This window comes from Chiloscyllium punctatum, chromosome 37, assembly GCF_047496795.1.
Source record: "Chiloscyllium punctatum isolate Juve2018m chromosome 37, sChiPun1.3, whole genome shotgun sequence".
Lineage (NCBI taxonomy): Eukaryota > Metazoa > Chordata > Chondrichthyes > Orectolobiformes > Hemiscylliidae > Chiloscyllium > Chiloscyllium punctatum.
In genome coordinates, this window is record NC_092775.1 from 38,136,859 (window position 1) to 38,155,655 (window position 18,797).

Genomic DNA, 18,797 nt, shown 5'->3' on the forward strand with positions numbered 1-18,797 from the left:
TATTGAAAATGAAAAAGGTACAGTTAATATTGGAAAAGAGGGGTGAGTAGAGTAGAAATGCAGCTTCGGTAGTTAATGGTTATTGTATGTTGACGGGGGCGTGAGTTAACTCAAATGTTCGAAGCTTTAGCAGTCTGCACCTTTTTATGACACACTGCGTTACCTGAGGTGAACGGAATTGCTGTGTCCTCCCACCCACGGTTCAGGACATCTGTTGATGCCCATAAACCTTTGAAACAGTCATCTCAGATTTAGCAATAAAAGCTCATCAGAACAGCAAGGGCTCACTTCATTCCATGTCCAATTAAAGAGGAAAGGGTTTCAGTGACAGACACATGGGGGATTTTTACAGGAAAGCTTTCTCGGAAGGAGAACTGTCAGTGCGGACTACTCCCGTCAGGCACTGAATTGTTGCTAAGTTTCTGGGAGGCCAGTTGAAAGATGAAACAACAATGTTGTACTCCAATAAAATTATGGTGAGCCGGAGAAGAAATCGTTGACACTTAATCAGCGAGAAGAGGGAATCGACATTTTTATATTAAAACATAAGAAAATTGCAGGATGAATCCCCGAACTGTGCAGAGGCATGAAATGTAGGGAGATGTCGGGTTGTGTCCTACGTATTTTTGAAGTAAATAGATTTTGGTTTATTACATTGTGCGATCACGGTGTGAAATATCAGTTGAGACCATCCCCCTCCTTCCCCTTCCCCAACCCAGGACACGGGCAATGATTTTTTTTTGAAAAGGCGTTTGCGGAGATTGTTGATTGGGTTTTATTTTTGGAGCTGAGTGGGATCTGATAGCCTTGTTAGGTATGTTATAACATTCCGGCTCCCTCTGTGTGTCTCTCTCTCTGTCCGTGTATGTGTGTGTGTGGAAGGGGGAAAGCACAGCTCCCTCCCCGACTGCTCCCGCACTGACGCCTGGCAGGGGTGAGGGGTGAGGAGGGGGGGGGGGAACACAGTCTCTGAGCTCTGATACTGAGGGGGGACAGTCTCTGAGCTCTGATACTGGGGGGGGGGGGACAGTCTCTGAGTTCTGATGCTGAGGGGTGGGGGGACAGTCCCTGAGCTCTGATACTGAGGGTGTGGGCGATAGTCCCTGAGCTCTGATACTGAGGGGTGGGGGGACAGTCCCTGAGCTCTGATACTGAGGGGGGGGGGGGGGGAAACAGACCCTGATCTCTGATCCGGGTTGGGGGGGGGGGTGTCCTGCTGTTGGGATCACCCTGTGCCACCCCCTTCTCCACACCCATTCCCCCCCCCCATCCCTCCCTCATCCTCCATCACCGGTTCCTCCCTCCTGCTCCATTTAAATTCACATCAACCCCCCCCCCCCCTCCCTCTCCTCTCCACCCCCCACCACCCACCACCACCACCGGGCGCTTCTTAAATTATATTTTTTAGTATTTTTTTCTCCCTGTGATCCCCCCCGGGGGGCGGCACCCCACCCCCCCGTTTCATGCATGAGCGGAGGACGCTTTGACTTCGACGATGGCGGGGCGTACTGCGGAGGCTGGGAAGGCGGCAAGGCTCACGGCCACGGCATCTGCACCGGACCCAAGGGCCAGGGCGAGTACGCGGGCTCCTGGAACTACGGCTTCGAGGTGGTCGGCGTCTACACCTGGCCCAGCGGCAACACCTACCAGGGTTACTGGTCCCAGGGCAAGAGGCACGGCCTGGGCTCGGAGACCAAGGGCCGCTGGGTCTACAAGGGCGAGTGGACCCACGGCTTCAAGGGCAGGTACGGGCTCAGGCAGAGCCAGGCCAGCGGCGCCAGGTATGAGGGCACCTGGAATAACGGCCTCCAGGACGGTTACGGCACCGAGAAATACGCGGATGGAGGTAAGACCCTGGACCGCCTTGTTAACAGTTTAATCAGGATTTAACTACAGACACCACAACTCACCTTACACCAAAAAAAAACCCTCTAAAAGATCAAGTTTATGCCAACAGACTCTAAAATATCACTTTTATATCAAAAGACTCTGAAAAATCATTTTCTACTAAGACTGTAAACAATCGTTTTATACCAAAAGACTGTAAAAGATCATTTTATACCAAAAGACTCTGAAAAATCATTTTCTACTAAAAGACTGTAAAACAAACATTTTATACCAAAAGACTTTAAAAAAATCATTTTATATCAAAAGACTCTAAAATATCATTTTATATCAAAAGGCTCTAAGATCATTTGATATCAAAAGACTCTAAAAGATCATAAATCAAAAGATTCTAAAAGATTTATGCCAAAAGACTCCAAAGGATTACATTTATATTTTCCTAAATGTCATTCTTTGGACCATACTCAACGTCTATATTATTTTTAACGTGTGGTTTATTTCCTGGGAAAACCAGTTGTTTGCTTTTCGTCGTTTTTCCTGGCCGCGAGTTCGACAATATTTGTGATTTTTTTTCTCTCTCGGTCGTCATGGTAACTGTATCAACATGTACCACGAGTAACAGAACTGAATGTGAACTAAAGATTTATTTTTCATTTTACAATTTCTGTCTTCAAGAAGGTTAGTGTGTGGGAAAAGATTTGTGACTTGACTCGACACACGTGTGCACAGTGCATTGTTAAGCAACAGAAGTTATCAGATTTAAAATATATATCCAGAAGCTTTGTGGAGGAAATAGGTCTCAGTCGTTTAAAGGGAAATAATTCCTATCTCTACTGTGTGAACTAGTGCATGCAAACATGGGTCACAGAAGGTCATGTTTTTCTCGTCACTTATGCTTCCCAAACTTTTCCCATTATGTTCTCATCTTGAGGCTTGATAATTGTTAATGCCCCTCAGTGAGAACTTGGAGAGCAGAAGCATGTTACAGAGGGAGCGTAGCTGTTATCACTTGGTCAGAGCTTGCAACCCCATTGGGGTCCCATCGCCATTTTGGGAGCATTGACATTTTTTAGTTTTTCAAGCATAATTTGAGTGGAGGTAATTGGAGTCTCCTCAGGGGTCAGCATGGTTCCAGGAAATCCGTGGGCTGAACAGGGTCAGTCAGATGGAATTAAGTTTGGATAAATGCGAGTATTGCATTTTGGTAAAACAAGCAAGGGCAGGACTTATGCAATTAAAAGTAGGGCATTTGGTAGTGTCACAGAACAGAGAGACATAGGGGTTCAGGCACAAAATTCTTTGAAGTTTGAATCACAGAAAGCATTGAAGAAAGCATTTAGCACACTTGCATTCAATGCTCAGATCTTTGAGTATAGGGGTTGGGACATTATGTTAAAGTTGTAGAGGACATCAGTGAGGCCTCTTCTGGTGTACTGTGTTCAGTTCTAGTTGCCCTGTTCGATGAAGGATATTATTAAGCTAGAGAGTGTTCAAAAGAGATGTACCAGGATGGAGAGATGAGTTATAAGGAGATGCTGGGACATTTTTCCGCTGGAGCATCGGAAGTTGAGGGATGAGCTTATAGAAATTTATAAAATCGTGAGAGATATAGATAATGGCAGGTATCTTTTCCCTGGGGATGGGTATTTCAAGACAATGGGTCATATCTTTAAGGTGAGAGGAGAAAGATTTTAAAAAAGACATGAGAGGCAGATTTTTTTATACAGAATGGTTTGTGTGTGGAATGAACCTCCAGGAAAAGTGGTGAATATGGGTACAGTTGCAACAGTTAAAAGACATTTAGATAAGTACATGAATAAGAAATGTTGGGGTATGTAGGCCAAGCGCAGATAAATGAGATTAGTTTAGTTTGGGATCATAGTTGGGCCGAAGGGTCTGCTTCTGTGCTGTTTCTGTGTCAGTGGTGAACATTAAGAACTAAGTCCATGCTTTTTAGCAGATTTGGTAATCTAATACCTGACTCTGACTCAGGTCCACAGTACTCCACGCAGGGTACTGTTGATCACTAATCAATCTTCCTTTCAAGAGAAGCCCAGAGGGGTAGGCTTTTCACTAGCTGACATTCATCACATTTGTCTTCAGAGCCCTGTGAGTCAATGCACTATTGTTCAGGTAGTGCTAGCATGACAAGCAGAGGGAAACATTTCTGATAAACTGCAGTTGCAATTGTTTAAAGCCCCAATAGTACAGTTGCACACATTAAGTCCTTCTTGGTTTTGCAAATTTAGATTTAAGGAAATGACGTGTCCTTACGAACAAAACCATGTGTGCACAACATTTTGGGAGAAGAGGAACCCTACCTTTGGCTGTCAGTCTTTCAGTAACATAATTTGGCCATTAGCATGTAACTGAGGAATATCAGACACCTGGCTGACATTTTCAAAAAGAAGTGTAAATATTAAGGAAGTAAGTTTTGATCCCCATGTTTCTTCTAGCAACCATACATACTCATGCAGTTGCAACATGAATACAAGCCATTCAGCCCAACCATTGTGCCAGTATTTAATTTGTGGCGGCAAATTGTTCTTGAGAATATTAAAACCACGAGGGAATGATACAAAACCTTAAAACAATTATGGAGTTTTGTGGACAGTTTTGCACTTTGTGGTAAAGAAAAGGTACAGACACTTGAGATAAAGTATGATGAATGTCTCTAGTAGTGAATGGATAAAATAGGTTAGGTGGAACAGACCTTTTTAGTAGTTGGGATATTACTAACGAGGACCCTTTTGCTAATTCATTTTAAAACAAAGAACCTGAATTGCTTTTTAAAAGATACTAATCAAAACCTGAGACGTTTTTAATTTCTGTGAAATTGCACTCCAACGCATCTTCGTTTGTCCAAAGCATCAAACATACCTGCATTTAAAATTTACTTAACACAACTTATTTTTTTCAAGACACATTTAATCAAGACACAATATTGAATTCCACCTAATTTTTCTTTTACGCATTTACTCATCAATAATCCTTTGCTGTTTTCTTTTGTCTTCTAAAGACTCAACCAAATCTATTTTGGTGTGATGTGCAGATTTCAACTTTCTCTTGGCCTACATCCAAATCATTGTACACAGATTGAGCAGATGTGGCCCAAATTTGAACTTCAGGGATATGACTACTCATTTCCAACTATAACAAACAAAACTGATAAGAACTAGTCTGTTTTTCTCCCTTCTCACAGTTTTTAATCCAGTTTGCTGTCTTTCCATCATTTAAATCCCCATTAGCCTTCTCCACTAATCTCCCAGATGGTACCGTGTCAAAGGCTTTTATGAAGTCCATGCACACTAAATGTAATCATTCATATTAAAGTAAGTTGTCTGTAATTACCTGGCTCTGATTCCCTTTTTAAAAATAGGTACTAAATTAGCAGCTGTTCAATCTTGCAATCCCTGAAGGATCTCCTTTCGCTACCTCTGGAATGCAAGTATTGACTGACTCTATTTCCTATTTGAAGATAAAAACATATTCTCAAAACATATCTAAAAGTTTATTTAACAATATGATCTTGCAAGAAGACAAACAATCCAGTAGCTGCTGTAATTTGCAACCAACTGAATTATATATTTTCTGCAGACTTTCTTGGGGCCTTGTCAGTATAATTATTAACTTAATAGGAAGGAATATTTTTGCAACAACTTGCAGCCTGTTGTTTAAATTATGATAGGTATTTTCTCTTGTATCTCAATCTTCTTTTTGACCTAGGCTTCATTTTTGGAAAATGTAATGCATTTACACATACTCATACACATTGAAATGCAAAATTAATTTCTTCAGAAAATCAGAATTATATTCCAAGATAGAATTTTTAACCTTAACTGGATATTTATAAGTACCTTTAATTGGATTGATGTTACAAATGATTCCTCCATTTGAAGCATGATTGATTTAGTAAAATTATGTTTTGGATAATTGGATAAATGTTTTGGAAATTGAACATTCATTCTTAAAATTAATGAATAACCAGTAACATATTAACAAGTATCATCAGTTTTCAAAAGGATTCTAATCTGAAAAAAAAGGTGTTATAGGACTCCAAATGAAACACATTCCGATCTAATTATCTCAAATAATTTTTTCCTATCTAATTATTAGCAGTCAACATTATCAAAATTAGCACTTCAATTGAAAATCTACCAATTGAGTTCATGTCCACAATTAATTTTCACATTGGAGAAATAGCAGAAATTCAGAAAATTTATTATACTGTTGTTAATCTCAATCAGAATAAAAATATCCAGCATTAGGTTTTGATTAAACTAATTGGTGGCAAGATCTCTATTTCTTCCATTGAAATTATTGCAGAGGAAAAGAATCATTACTCATGAATACATATTAAATGAGTACACAGATTCACAGATCTCTACCAGAAGGATGTGAATGTTTTGGAAAGGATGCAGGGAAGGTTTGCTAGGATGTTGCCTGATCTGGAGTGTTTTAATCATGAGGAGAAGTTGGATAAATCACAATTGTTTTCACTGGAAAGACCGAGGCTAAGGAGCAGCCTGATAGAGGCATAGATAAAGTAGATAGCCTTGTAATTGACCTTTCTCAGGGTGGAAAGGTCAACTACACGAGGCTACAGGTTCAAGGTGAAAGGGGAAAACTTTAGAGGAGAAGTGCAGGAAAGTTTTTCACAGAGGGTGGTGGATGCCTGGATCACACTGCCAGTGGAAGTGGTGAAAGCAGGAACATTAGAAACATTTAAAGTGTATCTTGCTAAACACATGAATGGGAGACAAACAGTGGAGTAGAAACTGCATATGGGCAATAAGTAGTGAATCTAAATAAGGCGTAGGAATCGGCGCAGGCTTGGTGGGCAGAAGGGCCTGTTCCCATGTGGTATTGTTCTTTGCATGCTGTACATTTTTTTAATTGGAACAATTTAATTATCTGGCATTATATTATTACTAAAGCATAGAACAGTACAGCACAGTACAGGCTATTAGGCACTCGATGTTGTGCTGACCTTTTATCCTATGAAGATCAAACTAACCTACATACCCTATATTTTACTGTTATACTTGTTATAAAATATGTAAAACATATTGTATATTAGTTTCCCTGTGTAATTGTGTCTAAATTAATGAAGCATTCTAACTTCGAAAACAATTTAACATCTTGCTTTCTATTCTATGTGTACCAAAGTGATGTTGCCAGAGATGCTGCCTGGTTCCCATAGTAACAAGCAACCCACACTGCATCAAATCCTAGCTGCAAAATTACACTGCAGTATATACAATATATTTCCTAAAAATTATTCACATATATTTTAACAAGATTAAAAACCTCTCCATAGATCGATCTGTAAGTCATATATACTGTATGGCATTCTGAAGTCAGTGTACAGCTATTGGTAAAGATGAGTGTGGATTACCTAAGGCTGTCTAATTCCCAAACAATATAATACCTACATTTTCATTTTGCCAGAGTTAAAAAATCTGTGTCCTGAAAATTCATAAGCTGAAAGCCACAATGAATAATGTATTAACTAATTTAGGGACTTAACAGTGACTAAAGTACTTCTTGCCGATGTTGTGTTGTTTTGTGCAGTCCTTGCATGGGATTTTGTACACTAGTTACAAAATCCCATGCAAGGACTGCACAAAACTACATAGGACAAACAGGAAGACAGCTAACGATCCGCATCCATGAACACCAACTAACCACGAAACGACATGTCCAGCTATCCTTAGTAGCCACACACTCAGATGACAAGCAACATGAATTCGACTGGGACAACACTACTTTTATAGGACAAGCCAAACAGAGAATAGCCAGGGATTTCCTAGAGGCATGGCATTCATCCACAGATTCAATCAATAAGCACATCGACCTGGACCCAATATACCGGCCACTGCAGTGGACAGCTGGCAACCGGAAGCGGCAGATACAAATCACTTTAAATGCCGGAGGAAACATCACAGAAGCGCTTCACAGTAGGCTCCCAAGCACTGAGGATGTCACCTAGACAGGGGATGAAACGTCTGCAACACAAGTTCCCAGCTCAGCAAACAGAACCACAACAACGAGCACCCGAGCTACAAATCTTCTGACAAACTTTGATTATCTGGTTATTGTTATTGCTGTTTGTGGGAGCTTGTGAGCAAATTTGCATTGCAGAAGGCTTTTGACAAAGCTGCACATAAGAGATGAGTATATAAAAATAAAGCACATGGGCTTGGTGACAATGAGATGAGCTGGATAGAAAATTGGTTAGTAGACAGGAAACAAAGAGCAGGAATTAACATATCTTTTGCTGGATAGCAGTAGTGATTTGTGGTGTACTGCAGGTATCAGTACTAGGACTACAACTATTCACAATATACATTTAGTTCTCTCATCTAAATCATGACCTGCAATTTTGGACAAATTGTATTAATGTAAAATTGGGTGGGAGGGTGAGCTGTGAAGAGGATGCAGAGATCCTTTGGTGTGATTTAGACAATTGAGTGAGTGGACTGATGCAATATAATGTGATTGTGAGGTTTTCTATTTTGGAAGCAAATACAGGAAGGTTGATTATTATCTTGCTATAAATTGAGAATGGGGAATATGCTATAAGACGTGGGTGTCCATGTTCACAAGTCACTGAGGGTAAGCATGCAGATGCAGCAGGAGATCATGAAGGTAAATGGTATGTTGGCCTTTGCAGTGAGAGAATTGAGTACAGGAGTGGGGATTGCTGCAATTAACCAGGGTCTTAGTGAGACTACACCCAGAACATTGTGTGCAGTTTTGGTGTTCTTATTGGAGGAAGCAGGTTTTTGATATCAGAGGGAAAACATTGAAGGATTACTGCACTGATTCCTGGGATGGCAGCACAGATGTAAGAGAAGGGGTTGAATTGGTTAGGATTATATTTGCTAGAGTTCAGAAGGATGAGGAGGGAATCTTGGAGAAACCTATAAAATTAAATGGGACTAGAGAGGGTAGATGGAGGAAGGATGTTCCTAATGATGGAGCAAGTCTAGAACCAGGGGTTATAGTCCAAGAATATGAGGTTAAGCATTCAGGACTGAGATGAAGCGAAATGTCTTCACCCAGAGAGTGGTGAGCCTGTGGAGTTCACTAACACAGATAGCAGTTGAGACCAAAAGTTGTGGGATTTCAAGAAAAAGATAGATATTACATTTGGGGTTAAAGAGATCAAAGGATATGGTGTAAAAATAAGAACAGATTTGAGTTAAATGATTAGCCATGATTACAGTATAATGAATGGCAGTGCAGTTTTGAACAGCTATATAGCCTACTTCTGCTTCTATTTTCTATGTTTTACTATGTTTCTATGGTAAATCAAGAATTACTTAAGTTGTAAAACACTTTAGGACATCCTGAGATAATTAAAGATGCTGCGGAAATGCAAATTCTTCCTCACTTTCAGTCACCTATACATTCTTGGTATATTGCATTTTAAGTTACTTCTGATACTTTTACTATCCAGTTTATATTAAAAAATAAAAACTGTGAAAATAATAAACTGAAATAACAATGCAGTATTTTGGGAATTTTAGTAATGATTTTATGATCAAAATAAATCTGCTGCAAAGTACAGTTTTAAAATGCTTTGAGGAGTTTTCCATTTTTAAAAATTGTACAGAAAGGATAGCTCAGGGTACTGGCATTGCATTATGCTGTGCCAAACATGCTTAGGATGTGTTCACCACCTAAATTTTTCAAAAAAAGGAAGAAGGATAAAGATTGGTCTTGAGCAGTGGGGTAAAATGTTCAAATATTATCAACATTGGTTATAGTACTCACTTGCTGGGCAATTCCCTTGATTCCAGTGCAGCTTGTTTTTCATAGCTGGGTAAGAAAAAAATTCTACCTCGGTGACTATTCAGCCTTACTAATGTCATTGCATGAAAACCAGAACTTTCTCTCGATATTGCTGCTCTTCATAAATCTTATTGGTTGACTGTAGCATGACATTGTTAGGGAGCTACAGACAGATCTTCAGCTCAGTCTTTTAATCCAAACATATATGTGTGCCATGTGTAGGTTTCAAAAATTTGTTTTGTGCTTAATGGAATCACCACCTATTGCATGATTAATATCTTAAACGTTTGTGGGTAAATGTCAAGGACATCCAATTGTTTGGGCATTTTGCCGCCCTGAAGTCTGTCACATGATCTTTTATTAATTAAGTATTCATTCTCATGACAAAGAGATATATCAGCCAATCATCAGGATCTCCTTTGTTCCTGTTCTTAAGTTGACAGTTTTAGAATCATCATTGTGTTTTGAAATTTTGCAACTTATTTCACTTTTGCAGTTGGTGTAACTTTTCCGGCATTTGCCAAGGCAAACAGGCTTTTTAATTAAGCTCATCATTTAAATGAACTTCAATCCAAAAGTACATTGATCTTGTTTTCTTTTTTAAATAGCATTTAGGTCTAAAAGCTGACTTGTTGAAGTCTATAAGAAATCACAGCCTTTTGTCAAATTGACTACAGTATTGGAAACATTATAGTGTTTGTATCAGGTACTGTCGGGACAACTAACACTTTGGACTAAGCAAATGATTCATTGGCCTTGATTTTACCTTTGTGAATGCCAGTCGAAATTAAATGGTAACTCATCTAATCTTTCTCCTACCTGATGTGATTGCCTGCAACCTAAACTTTGGGTGGAGAGAGGGCCAGCCCGTGCATATCAGTTTTCAATGATGTAAAAATTGGTGATGTCTATGTGCTTACCTTTAGAAGAGCTACCAAGTTCAGGAGTAACAAAGAGGGTATAATAAAAAGCAGAAGATTTGCCTCTTTTACTGACATAAGGTGATCATGTTGCCTTGTGACAGACTAGTGTATTTCTAGTTTTTTCAGTTATTATTCTCATTTGCATTTTTGGATTTGGGTCCCATACAAAGTTTTGTACCTCTTCTATTTGTGTTTTGAAATGGTAATGCTGATTTTACATTTATGTTGACATGTGATAATAGGCTTGTAACTATTAACATTGACAAGACTTATCAATGTTCCAATGCCTTCTCTGAGTTATTCATCTTCTTCATCCTATAGCAATCTCATATAACTTTTTAAAACACTTTTTAATCAAGTTAGCATCAGCTTTTCTTTACTAAATATTTGTACCTGAATGATAAGAGTGTATTCATTTCTGTGGTTTTCTATCCGTTAAAATTCTTAAATATGATTGAATGACATCCTTAGTGTTGTACCTCTGGAGATCCCCTTGGTGCCTGATTTAAATGTTAGCAAAGGAGAAATCTATGCTGGCAACTTTCTTTGAGATCTGCTGTTAGTGCTGTGAAATTGGGCCATATGATTTATGGTACTGAGAAACAGGCAATTAAGCCCCACGAGTCAATGCTTCAGCAAACAAAAACAGAAACTCAGCAGGTCTGGCAGCACATGAGGAGAGAAAACAGTTAACATTTTGAGCCCTTCCTCAGAATGGTTTGTTTTAGATCTCCAGCATCTAGCATCCACATCTTTTAGTCTATACTTTGCACAATCATTACATCATCTTGCTTCCTTTTACCCTATCAGTATATCCTTCTGTTCTTTTCTTTCTCATGTAGTTATCTAGCTTGCCCTTGCACATAAGTGTTTGTCTATATGTGGTAATGTGTTCTTACCACTCTCTTTATGTAAGGTTTTTCCTCTGAATTCCCTACTTTGATTCATAGGCATATACCACTTCGACTCATAATCAGAAACATTGTATGTATGTCAAGCATATCAGACCCTTTTATATTCTAGATATATGTTTTATGTAAGCCCCCTCTTTGCTAGATATCATAAGCCCGAGCCTTCAGTATTTACTGATTATTGTAACCTCTCAGTTTTGGTTTCTCCATATAAATCTTTGGTATGTATCATCTTCAATGCTTCCATATCCTACGTGGAGACCAGTACTGTGATAACACACTTTAATTGTGGTTAATCAAAGATCTTATTTTGGATCATGTCTTTATTTTAGAACCTAACTTTGTATTGAGTTACATAAAGAACTTGCATTTATATAGTGCCATTTATTTTCTCAGGTTACACTACAAAATTCTACAGCTAGTGAACTATTTTAGAAGTGTTAACTGTGAGGATTCACAATTAGCAACAACCAGACATCAGCCTCAACCACAGCTGTCTATTCAGATAATTTATACTAGTCTGGTGATAATTGTTTGGGATTATTAATGGATGTTTATTTTCTGGTTATGTTTCTAGGTACATACCAAGGCCAATTTACAGGGGGAATGCGACATGGCTATGGAGTGCGCCAAAGTGTTCCCTATGGTATGGCCACCATGATCCGCTCGCCATTGAGGACCTCGCTCACCTCCCTTCGTAGTGAGCACAGTAATGGAGCTGTGCTGCAACTCGAGCCACCAGCTGACTCTCTGAATTTGGCCACCCCTTCTGCTGCTGCCTCAGCCTCTGCCTCTGCCTCCACCATCGGACCGAGCCGTGGAGGGTTCGCCCTGAGCCTCCAGAGTGCTGGTGATGCTGAGCAAAAACCTAAGAAGAAGGGTCTGTTCCGGCGGAGCTCACTGCTCGGCAAGCTGAGGAAGAGCGAGTCCAAGAGCTCCCTGTCCAGTCAGAGGAGCAAAATCAGCTTTCTCAGGAGTGATGCCGGACTCAGCTCAGCTGCCAGTGATGCCAATTCGACTGTCAGCCTGGGCGAAGGTGGTGATGACTTCCCACCTGTCGAGTCCGACATTGATGCCACCACGACTGAGAGCTACATGGGCGAGTGGAAGAATGACAAGCGCTCGGGATATGGGGTCAGTGAGAGGTCAAGTGGCCTCAAGTACGAGGGTGAGTGGCATGACAATCTAAGGCATGGCTATGGCTGCACAACCTTCCCAGATGGCAACAAGGAAGAGGGCAAGTACAAGAACAATGTGCTGGTCAAGGGCAAGAAGAAGCACCTGATACCACTGAGGACCAACAAGCTGAGAGAGAAGGTGGAAAGAAGCATGGAGGGGGCGCAAAGGGCAGCAGCTATTGCTCGGCAGAAATCAGAGATTGCCTTGTCCAGGTAAGCAGCTCTGAAACATCTAGAATTTATGGATATAACTTGGACTCATGGCACAAAATGGGTGGTATTGACTTAATTGCTCATTACAAGTAGTGTCTAATAATTTAGAAATGAAAACAGAAAGTGCTGGCAAACATCTGCAGGACTGGCAGCATCCATGGAGAGAAAACAGAGTTAAGTTTTCGAGTCCAGTACGACTCTTCTTCAGAATTTTGATAATTCAGTCTTACCTGTTTTATGCCATTGGCCAAGAGGAGTATCTACCCTCTATTGCTCAGATTCTGACATTGGGGAGGGAGAGTTGGATTACTGAACATTGACAAAAGTATAGTAAGGACCTTGGAGTGTTGTTGAACAAAGTGACCGTGGAGTGCAGGTTTGTAGTTCTTTGAAAGTGAAGTCACAGGTAGATAAGATAATGAAGAAGGCATTTGGTATGCTGGCCTTTATTGGTCAGTGCATTGAGTATATGAGTTAGGAGGTCATGTTGCAGCTGTGCAGGACATTGGTTAGGCCACTTTGGGAATACTGAATGCAATTCTGATCTCTCTGCTTTAGGAAGGATGTTGCAAAACGTAAATGGGTTCAGTAAAAGATTTACAAGGGTGTTGCCAGGATTGGAGGGTGTGAACTATAGGTAGAGGTGAATAGGCTGGGGCTGTTGTCCCTGCAGTGTTAGAAGCTGAGGGTGACCTTTTGGAGGTTTAGAAAATCATGAGGGTCATGGACAGGGTAAATAGACAAGGTCTTTTTCCCAGGATGGGGGAGTCCAGAACTAGAGGGCATAGGTTTATGGTGAGAGGGAAAAGAGTTTGAAAGGAACTAAGGGGCAATGTTTTCATGCAGAAGGTACTGCGTGTATGGAATGAACTGCCAGAGGAAGTGGTGGAAGCTGGTACAATTACAACATTTTAAAGGCATCTGGATGGGTCTATGAATAGAAAGAGTTTAAAGGGATATGGGCCAAATGCTGGCAAATGGGATTAGATTTATTTAGGGTATCTGATCGGCATGGCTGAGTTGGACTAATGGGTCTGTTTCCATGCTGAATAAGGTTGAGTCCACAATGCTATAAAATGCAACTGAAATAAATTATACTTGACAAGCCAACTATGGTGATGCCAAGGTTTAGGAACGGTAAGTGGTCATAACATCATCACTGAGGATATTTTCAAACAGTGTGATTTTGATTGGGTGTTTGGGGGTGGGGCTTCCATTAGGAATTTTAGCATGTTAAAAGTTTGAATTAAAATTTCCATTCCATTTCCAAAACATTTCTGGTTCAATTAAATTTTCTGACTAAGCAGATCATTTAAAAAGTCTTTTCTGAGTGCACGGTTCACAGGTTACGTGAGAGAAAGTTTCCAAGAATGGGTTTTGCCAGTATATCTGTTTCAATTCCTTTAGTGTTGAATACAGAATAGGAACACAAAATAGCAGTATCCAGTAATAGTCAAAGGCCAGGTGTCACATAATTATAAAGACATTGATTATCACTGGAATGCTGTTTGATATTTGGCTTTCTTTTATGGAAACCGTTCCTTCTTTTCTTCAATTGAAGAAAAAACATGTTAGAAATTTCAAAACATGATAGCAGCTGAGGCTTTCAGCTGAGAATGTGTTTTCATAAAATTGGCCCTCGTAAGTGATGCTTGGTCAGTATCTTTTCTCTAAAATGTATAAATCTTTTAAAGATTTAGTATGATTTTGTGCGATTTGTGTTAAAACTTTATAGCAGCTACCCTAGTTCGTTAGTAAAAATTACATAGACACTTAAAGTTACCAAATTAAGGGAAGCACATTTATCCTCAAACATTTAGAGATGATATTGGCAATAACATAGAATTAAGTATCTGTAGGAATTGTTCATTTAATGAACAATATTGACAATGAGAAACAACTATTTGAATATATGAATTAGTTATATGTTTCCTTCATTTCTCTTCAAAATAGATTACCTTTTAATGATTGAGAATATACTTAAAAATGCATTTTAAAAAATCACTGGAGAAAATTGTATAGTTACTGCAACAAACACAGAATGCTTGATAAACTCAGCAGGTCGGCAAGCAGCTGTGGAGAGAGAAACAGAGTTTTTTTTTTGAGTGGGAGCAGCGGCCGAGGAAAAACGAACCCGGGAGACTACAGCTAAGTGTACAGTCATGGCAGCGCAGGCGGTGGAATGTTCCTCCTGCAGGATGTTTGAGGTAGGGGTGACCACCGATACTCCTGCCGACTTCGTGTGCAGGAAATGCAGTCAGATCCTGATCCTCAACGAACGAGTTAGGGAACTGGAACTGGAGCTGGATGAGCTGAGGATTATTCGAGAGGCTGAGAGGGTGATCGATAGAAGCTACAGGGACATAGTTACGCCGGAGAACAGAGGTAGCTGGGTAACAGTTAGAGGTGGGAAGGGGAAGAAGCAGGCAGTGCAGGGTTCCCCTGTGGTCGTTCCCCTAAAAAATAAGTATGCAGCTTTGGAAACTTTTGGGGGGGACAGCCTTGCAGGTGTAAGCTGCAGTGAAGGGGTCTGTGGCTCTGAGATTCAGAAGGGAAAGGGGGAGAAGAGGAGAGCGCTAGTTATAGGGGACTCTCTAGTTCGAGGGACGGACAGGCGGTTCTGTGGACATGGGCGAGACTCTCGGATGGTTTGTTGCCTCCCGGGTGCTAGGGTCCGAGACGTCTCAGACCGTGTCTTCAGAATCCTTAAGGGGGAGGGTGTGCAGCCAGAAGTCGTGGTACACATTGGCACCAACGACATGGGTAGGAAGAGGGGTGGGGAGGTCATTCAAGAGCTCAAGGAGTTAGGCTGGAAGCTAAAAGCTAGGACAGACAGAGTCGTCATCTCTGGGTTGTTGCCGGTGCCACGTGACAGAGAGGCAAAGAATAGGGAGAGAGTGCAGTTGAACACGTGGCTGCAAGGATGGTGTAGGAGGGAGGGCTTCAGATATTTGGACAATTGGACTGCATTCTGGGGAAGGTGGGACCTGTATAAACAGGACGGGTTGCACCTGAACCAGAAGGGCACCAATATCCTGGGGGGTAGGTTTGCTAGCACTCTTCGGGGGGGTTTAAACTAATTTGGCAGGGGGATGGGATCCGGACTTGTAGTCCAGCAAGTAAGCTAGCTGTGTGTCAGGATGTCCAAGACTGTAGGGAGGCTGTGGAGAAGGTAGCACTGACAGGGACTACTTGCGGACACAGAGATGGGCTCAAGTGCGTATACTTCAACGCAAGGAGTATCAGAAATAAGGTGGGTGAACTTAAGGCGTGGATCGGTACCTGGGACTACGATGTTGTGGCCATCACGGAAACATGGATAGATGAGGGACAGGAATGGCTGTTGGAGGTTCCTGGTTACAGATGTTTCAGTAAGATTAGGGAGGGTGGTAAAAAAGGAGGGGGAGGTGGCATTGCTAATTAGAAATGGTATAACAGCTGCAGAAAGGAAGTTTGAGGGGGATCTGCCTCTGGAGGTAGTATGGGCTGAAGTCAGAAATAGGAAAGGTGCAGTCACCTTGTTGGGTGTTTATTATAGGCCCCCCAATAGCAGCAGAGATGTGGAGAAACAGATTGGGAAACAGATTTTGGAAAGGTGCAGAAGCCACAGGGTCGTAGTCATGGGCGACTTCAACTTCCCAAATATTGATTGGAAGCTCTTTAGATCAAGTAGATTGGATGGGGCGGTGTTTGTGCAGTGTGTCCAGGAAGCTTTTCTAACGCAGTATGTAGATTGTCCAACCAGAGGGGAGGCCATATTGGATTTGGTACTCGGTAATGAACCGGGACAAGTGGCGGGCTTGTTAGTGGGTGAACATTTTGGTGATGGCGACCACAATTCTGTGACTTTCACCTTGGTTATGGAGAGAGATAGGTGCGCACAACAAGGAAGTTTTTACAATTGGGGGAAGGGAAATTACGATGCTGTAAGACAGGATTTGAGGAGCATACGTTGGGAGCATAGGCTGTCAGGGAAGGATGTGGTGGAAATGTGGAACTTTTTCAAGGAGCAGATACGACGTGTCCTTGATATGTATGTACCGATCAGGCAGGAAAGAAATGGTCGTGTGAGGGAGCCTTGGTTGACGAGGGAGGTTGAATGTCTAGTAAAGAGGAAGAAGGAGGCTTACATAAGGTTGAGGAAACAAGGTTCAGACAGAGCAGTGGAGGGATACAGGATAGCCAGAAGGGACCTGAAGAAAGGGATTAGGAGAGCTAAGAGAGGGCATGAAAAATCCCTGGCGGATAGGATCAAGGATAACCCCAAGGCATTCTATGCGTATGTGAGAAACCTGAGAATGACGAGAACGAGGGTAGGTCCGATCAAGGACAGTGGTGGGAGACTGTGTATTGAGTTGGAAGAGATAGGAGAGGTCTTGAACAAGTACTTCTCTTCAGTATTTACGAACGAGAGGGACCGTATTGTTGAAGAGGAGAGTGTGAAACGGACTGATAAGCTAGAAGAGATACCTGTTAGGAAGGAAGATATGTTGGACATTTTGAACAACTTGAGGATAGACAAGTCCCCCGGGCCTGACGGGATTTATCCTAGGATTATGTGGGAAGCAAGAGAGGAAATTGCAGTACCGTTGGCGATGATCTTCTCGTCTTCACTGGCAACTGGGGTGGTACCAGGGGACTGGAGAGTAGCGAATGTTGTGCCCCTGTTCAAAAAAGGGAATAGGGATAACCCCGGGAATTACAGGCCAGTTAGTCTTACTTCTGTGGTAGGCAAAGTAATGGAAAGGGTACTGAGGGATAGGATTTACGAGTATCTGGAAAGACACTGCTTGATTAGGGACAGCCAGCACGGATTTGTGAAGGGTAGGTCTTGCCTTACAAGTCTTATTGAATTCTTTGAGGAGGTGACCAAGCATGTGGATGAGGGTAGAGCAGTGGATGTAGTGTACATGGATTTTAGTAAGGCATTTGATAAGGTTCCCCATGGTAGGCTTATGCGGAAAGTCAGGAGGCATGGGATAGAGGGAAATTTGGCCAATTGGATAGAAAACTGGCTAACCGGTCGAAGTCAGAGAGTGGTGGTAGATGGTAAATATTCAGCATGGAGTCCAGTTACAAGTGGAGTTCCGCAGGGATCAGTTCTGGGTCCTCTGCTGTTTGTAATTTTTATTAATGACTTGGAAGAGGGAGTCGAAGGGTGGGTCAGTAAATTTGCAGATGATACAAAGATAGGTGGAGTTGTGGACAGTGAGGAGGGCTGTTGTCGGCTGCAGAGGGACTTAGATATGATGCAGAGCTGGGCTGAGGAGTGGCAGATGGAGTTCAACCCTGCCAAGTGTGAGGTTGTCCATTTTGGAAGAACAAATAAGAATGCGGAATACAGGGTTAATGGTAGGGTTCTTGGTCAGGTGGAGGAACAGAGGGATCTTGGGGTCTATGTACATAGATCTTTGAAGGTTGCCACTCAGGTGGATAGAGTTTGTAAGAAGGCCTATGGAGTATTATCGTTCATTAGCAGAGGGATTGAATTTAAGAGTCGTGAGGTGATGTTGCAGCTGTACAGGACTTTGGTTAGGCCACATTTGGAGTACTGTGTGCAGTTCTGGTCGCCTCACTTTAGGAAAGATGTGGAAGCTTTGGAGAGGGTGCAGAGAAGATTTACCAGGATGTTGCCTGGAATGGAGAGTAGGTCGTACGAGGATAGGTTGAGAGTTCTCGGCCTTTTCTCGTTGGAATGGCGAAGGATGAGGGGTGACTTGATAGAGGTTTATAAGATGATCAGAGGAATAGGTAGAGTAGACAGTCAGAAACTTTTTCCCCGGGTACAACAGAGTGTTACAAGGGGATATAAATTTAAGGTGAAGGGTGGAAGGTATAGGGGAGATGTCAGGGGTGGGTTCTTTACCCAGAGAGTGGTGGGGGCATGGAATGCGCTGCCCGTGGGAGTGGTAGAGTCAGATTCATTG

At 41.7% G+C, this 18,797-nt stretch overlaps 1 protein-coding gene across 2 annotated transcripts in view; it reads left to right on the forward strand.

Annotated features, from left to right (window-relative positions):
- The first annotated feature begins 379 nt into the window (after positions 1 to 379).
- Positions 380 to 18,797, forward strand: part of jph2 (junctophilin 2) — a 110,704-nt gene continuing 92,286 nt past the window's right edge. The window contains exons 1-3 of one of the 2 annotated variants that reach the window (XM_072556610.1): positions 380 to 631; positions 1,409 to 1,846; positions 12,057 to 12,870. In XM_072556610.1, the coding sequence (XP_072412711.1) occupies positions 1,468 to 1,846; positions 12,057 to 12,870 (1,193 nt within the window). In that variant the 5' untranslated portion in view covers positions 380 to 631; positions 1,409 to 1,467. Of the gene's footprint in view, positions 632 to 1,352; positions 1,847 to 12,056; positions 12,871 to 18,797 lie in introns of those variants that run through there. The other variant, XM_072556609.1, reaches the window with a different exon arrangement.